We start from the raw sequence: 4,027 nt of genomic DNA, 5'->3' as shown, positions 1-4,027 counted from the left end.
CCCCCGCCACAGCTCCTTTAATACACTTTGGTTCTCCGCCTGGCTTTGGACTCTTCTTCTTCTCCTCCTCCTCCTCTTCCTCTTCCTCCTCCTCCTCTCTCCGGCTTTGCTCCACAACCCAAGCAGCTCGAAACAGCAGCTCCGGGCTGCTAGAGCCGTGGCGGCAACGGCTCGGCGGCGGAGGCTAGTGGAGTAGCGGAGCTCAAAGGAGCCAGAGGCTGCGGAGGCTGAAGCTGCCGCTGCCGCGGCTGCGGCTGCTGCAGCTTGTGGAGCCGCCACAGCCGAGATCAGCCGGGAGCCGAGAGAAGAGGAGGAGCCGCCCGAGAGTTGCGCGAGCAGCCGGGGTAGACGCCAGCGCCTCCTCCGGGGGGAGCAGCCCGAAGCCGAGCAGGAGCGGCAGCAGGATCGGAGCGGGCTGACCATGCTGCTGGACGCGGGGCCGCAGTTCCCGGCCATCGGGGTGGGCAGCTTCGCTCGGCACCACCACCATTCAGCTGCCGCAGCTGCCGCGGCTGCGGAGATGCAGGACCGCGAGCTAAGCTTGGCGGCAGCGCAGAATGGCTTCGTGGATTCGGCCGCCGCGCACATGGGCGCCTTCAAGCTCAACCCTGGGGCACACGATCTGTCCCCTGGCCAGAGTTCGGCTTTTACCTCTCAAGGGCCGGGGGGCTACCCAGGTTCGGCCGCAGCAGCCGCCGCCGCAGCAGCCCTGGGACCCCACGCCGCTCATGTAGGCTCTTATTCGGGAGCACCCTTTAACTCCACCCGGGACTTTCTGTTCCGCAGTCGGGGTTTTGGAGATTCGGCTCCGGCGGGTGGGCAGCATGGGCTATTCGGGCCAGGGGCGGGAAGCCTGCATCACCCTCACACGGATGCCCAAAGCCACCTTCTGTTCCCAGGAATCCATGAGCAGCACGGCCCCCACGGCTCTCAGAATGTGCTGAACGGGCAGATGCGGCTGGGGCTGCCGGGAGAGGTGTTTGGTCGTTCGGACCAGTACCGCCAAGTGTCCAGCCCCCGGACTGACCCCTACTCGGCCGCCCAGCTCCACAACCAATACGGCCCAATGAATATGAACATGGGCATGAACATGGCAGCGGCCGCCGCCCACCACCACCACCACCACCACCACCCAGGTGCCTTTTTCCGATACATGAGGCAGCAGTGCATCAAACAGGAGCTCATCTGCAAGTGGATCGACCCCGAACAACTGAGCAATCCCAAGAAGAGTTGCAACAAAACTTTCAGTACCATGCACGAGCTAGTCACCCACGTCTCAGTGGAGCATGTCGGGGGCCCTGAACAGAGTAACCACATCTGTTTCTGGGAGGAGTGTCCTCGAGAGGGCAAGCCCTTCAAGGCCAAATACAAACTGGTCAACCACATCCGTGTGCACACCGGAGAGAAGCCGTTTCCTTGTCCCTTTCCCGGCTGCGGGAAAGTTTTCGCCCGCTCAGAAAATCTGAAGATACACAAAAGGACCCACACAGGTAATTGCTGAGTCCGCTGTCTCTAGGGTACTAGGGAAGGGGCTGAAATGTGGGGCTTCTCCTTAGGCTCAAGGAGAAAAGAAAAAAGTATCTGATTTCATTAGAGAGGGGCCTTGATCCTCGGACCTTCTAGACTCTGTGTATGTGTGTGTGTGTGTGTGTGTGTGTGTGTGTGTGTATTTGGAAAGAGAAGAGAGGGCTATTTTTTGTTGTTTAAATGTTATCTGAAATATCCCGTTAAGAAAATGAATTTTCAGATTTCAAAAATATTCAGCCTTTCACAATGAGAACAGTTAATTTTCCAAGACGCTCTAAAAAGATTGGTGTGAATGAATGGCACACACACGCACACACACACACAAAGACGACCCAAAAGTCTATTAATTTGGTGAACAGTATAGCTTGGTAATTATTTTTCCAGTTTGTGTTTTCTGTCTCATATGTGTATATTTTCATGTGCCTTGTTTAAGGGTCGAAAAGTTCCTTTCCGAGACTGCTTCCTATTAAGTTTAACTGGTGTGAGTTTGGGTAATAAAACATTTTTCATTTTAAAAGTGTTTTAAAAGTCATACTCGAGGTTATTTGCGGGGGTTTACAGTGAGTTTTGCAACAGTTTGTTAAAGTCTGTAATGGGCAACGAAGGATTTGCGATTCCCAAAACTTGAACTAAAAACCTGGTCAGCTTAGAGCAGAGCAGCGCGGCTCCTGGTGGGGGAATCGCGTGAGAAGAGAGAGTCGCAAAATAAACACGTCTCCCAGCTTCATATATTATTCATCTATTACCAGGTCCCAGTCAGAATTGTGCCAGACTATTTCATAATGGAAAGCCAAATATTTTAGCAACTTCCACCATCAATATTTACTCGAAAACCGGACGAGCGGTAGGCCTATTGTTCTCTTCTGTGTTAGGAGGGATACTAGGTGCTAGACAAGCTTTTAACAAGGTTTAAAATTTGAGAAATTTATTTGCATGAAATGCCTGCATTAAAGTCACTGTGTCTGAACGGATGTCTTTAAAAAACAATTTAGGTGCTAATGGAATTTAATGTTAAATGGTTCCCCTTCCAACCAGGGGGATGTTTGAGTTATCACACCTCTAAATTACTCCAAGCATTTGGAATTCAGGCAATAGGGCGTAAAAACCGTATGAAAATTAAACTGAGGTTGGGGTGAGAGGTTGGAAGGCGCTTAGTTTCTACAGGATCGGCGCCTCCCTGCAACATCCCTAGATAAGATAGTACCTCTTCTCTAAGCTTTACTTTTTTAAAAAAAGGAAAAGGAAAAGGAATGGAGTTGATGGCAGAAATCAGAGTAATTCTTTTTGCAGGATGTTGGCTGAAAAATAATGGGGCAGTCACCCATCTGTGCCCCCTTACCAAAACACACACAACAACCCTAAATTTAATCGTCTACTGGCCTCAGATAGAAATAAACTAAGCCCAGCAGTCTGTGTGATTTTTTAAAAATACTACAAATATTTTGTCATAATAACAGCTTATCGATGCTAAGACAAACTTATTAGAAGATACAGATCGATCCATCACTGTTAAAAAAAAACCAACAAAAAACAACCCAACAAAACCCTCTACAGCCTGGCCACCGCCAAATAATATTCATTAAGATTTCCACCACCCCCAGCAAAAGGACATCAGAATGAAATGAACTTTTTTTTAAAAAAATCAAGCATAATGGTCATGTTCTTCCTTGAAAAAGGAAAATGCAAAATCTTAAAATGAACCGCAGTCCCTATCGAAGACCATAGTAACAACCCTTGGTTCCTCCGCCCTCCCCCAAAATAGGCATCCGCTATGGAGTGGATTACAAGTCCAAGTTATTTGTTTACTATCATCAAGCCCTGCTTGTTTATGCTTTCCAGGAGAGAAGCCGTTCCAGTGTGAATTCGAAGGCTGTGACAGACGCTTTGCCAACAGCAGCGATCGGAAGAAGCACATGCACGTCCATACTTCGGATAAGCCCTATCTTTGTAAGATGTGTGACAAATCTTACACCCATCCCAGCTCCCTGAGGAAGCACATGAAGGTACTTGGGCAGGCTGGGGCATCCTGGGGAGACGATGGTCTCTTTTTCTCCCCTTTTTATTTTGGAACCTAGCCTATGCATTAGATTCTGGGAATGGGGTAGTGTTGGAGAAATTCCTGCACTAATTGGAAGTGGGGGGCGGGGTTGCAGCTTCGGCCTAGGCCTCCCTTCTTCTGTGATCCGAGGAGCTGTAGGAGCCGGGTCGTCTGAGAGACTCTGCTCCCCTGGTTCGGCCTCACAGCAGCTGCACTCACACCTAGTCTCCACTTGTCCTCCCCCCTTCCTTTTGTCTTTCAGGTCCATGAATCTTCCCCACAGGGCTCCGAATCCTCCCCCGCCGCCAGCTCGGGCTATGAGTCCTCTACCCCACCCGGGCTAGTGTCCCCTAGCGCCGAGCCCCAGAGTTCCACTAATTTGTCTCCGGCTGCGGCGGCTGCGGCGGCTGCGGCGGCAGCGGCGGCGGCAGCGGCCGCTGCGGTGTCCGCGGTGCACAGGAG

At 51.2% G+C, this 4,027-nt stretch overlaps 1 protein-coding gene across 1 annotated transcript; it reads left to right on the top strand.

The window, feature by feature from the left end:
- Positions 1-421: 421 nt before the first annotated feature.
- LOC123255650 (zinc finger protein ZIC 2) lies at positions 422-4,022 on the top strand (the record flags this gene model as incomplete). The annotated part of the gene is made up of 3 exons (XM_044684406.1): positions 422-1,490; positions 3,367-3,530; positions 3,828-4,022. Coding segments are annotated over exons 1-3 (1,428 nt in total), but the record flags the coding sequence as incomplete, so codon positions are not given.
- Between the last annotated feature and the right edge of the window lie 5 nt (positions 4,023-4,027).

The sequence above is a fragment of the Gracilinanus agilis genome, unplaced genomic scaffold (genome assembly GCF_016433145.1).
Source record: "Gracilinanus agilis isolate LMUSP501 unplaced genomic scaffold, AgileGrace unplaced_scaffold49727, whole genome shotgun sequence".
NCBI classification, from domain to species: Eukaryota; Metazoa; Chordata; class Mammalia; order Didelphimorphia; family Didelphidae; genus Gracilinanus; species Gracilinanus agilis.
Note: the sequence above shows the minus strand (reverse complement) of the source record. Positions and strands in the feature narration are given on the sequence as shown.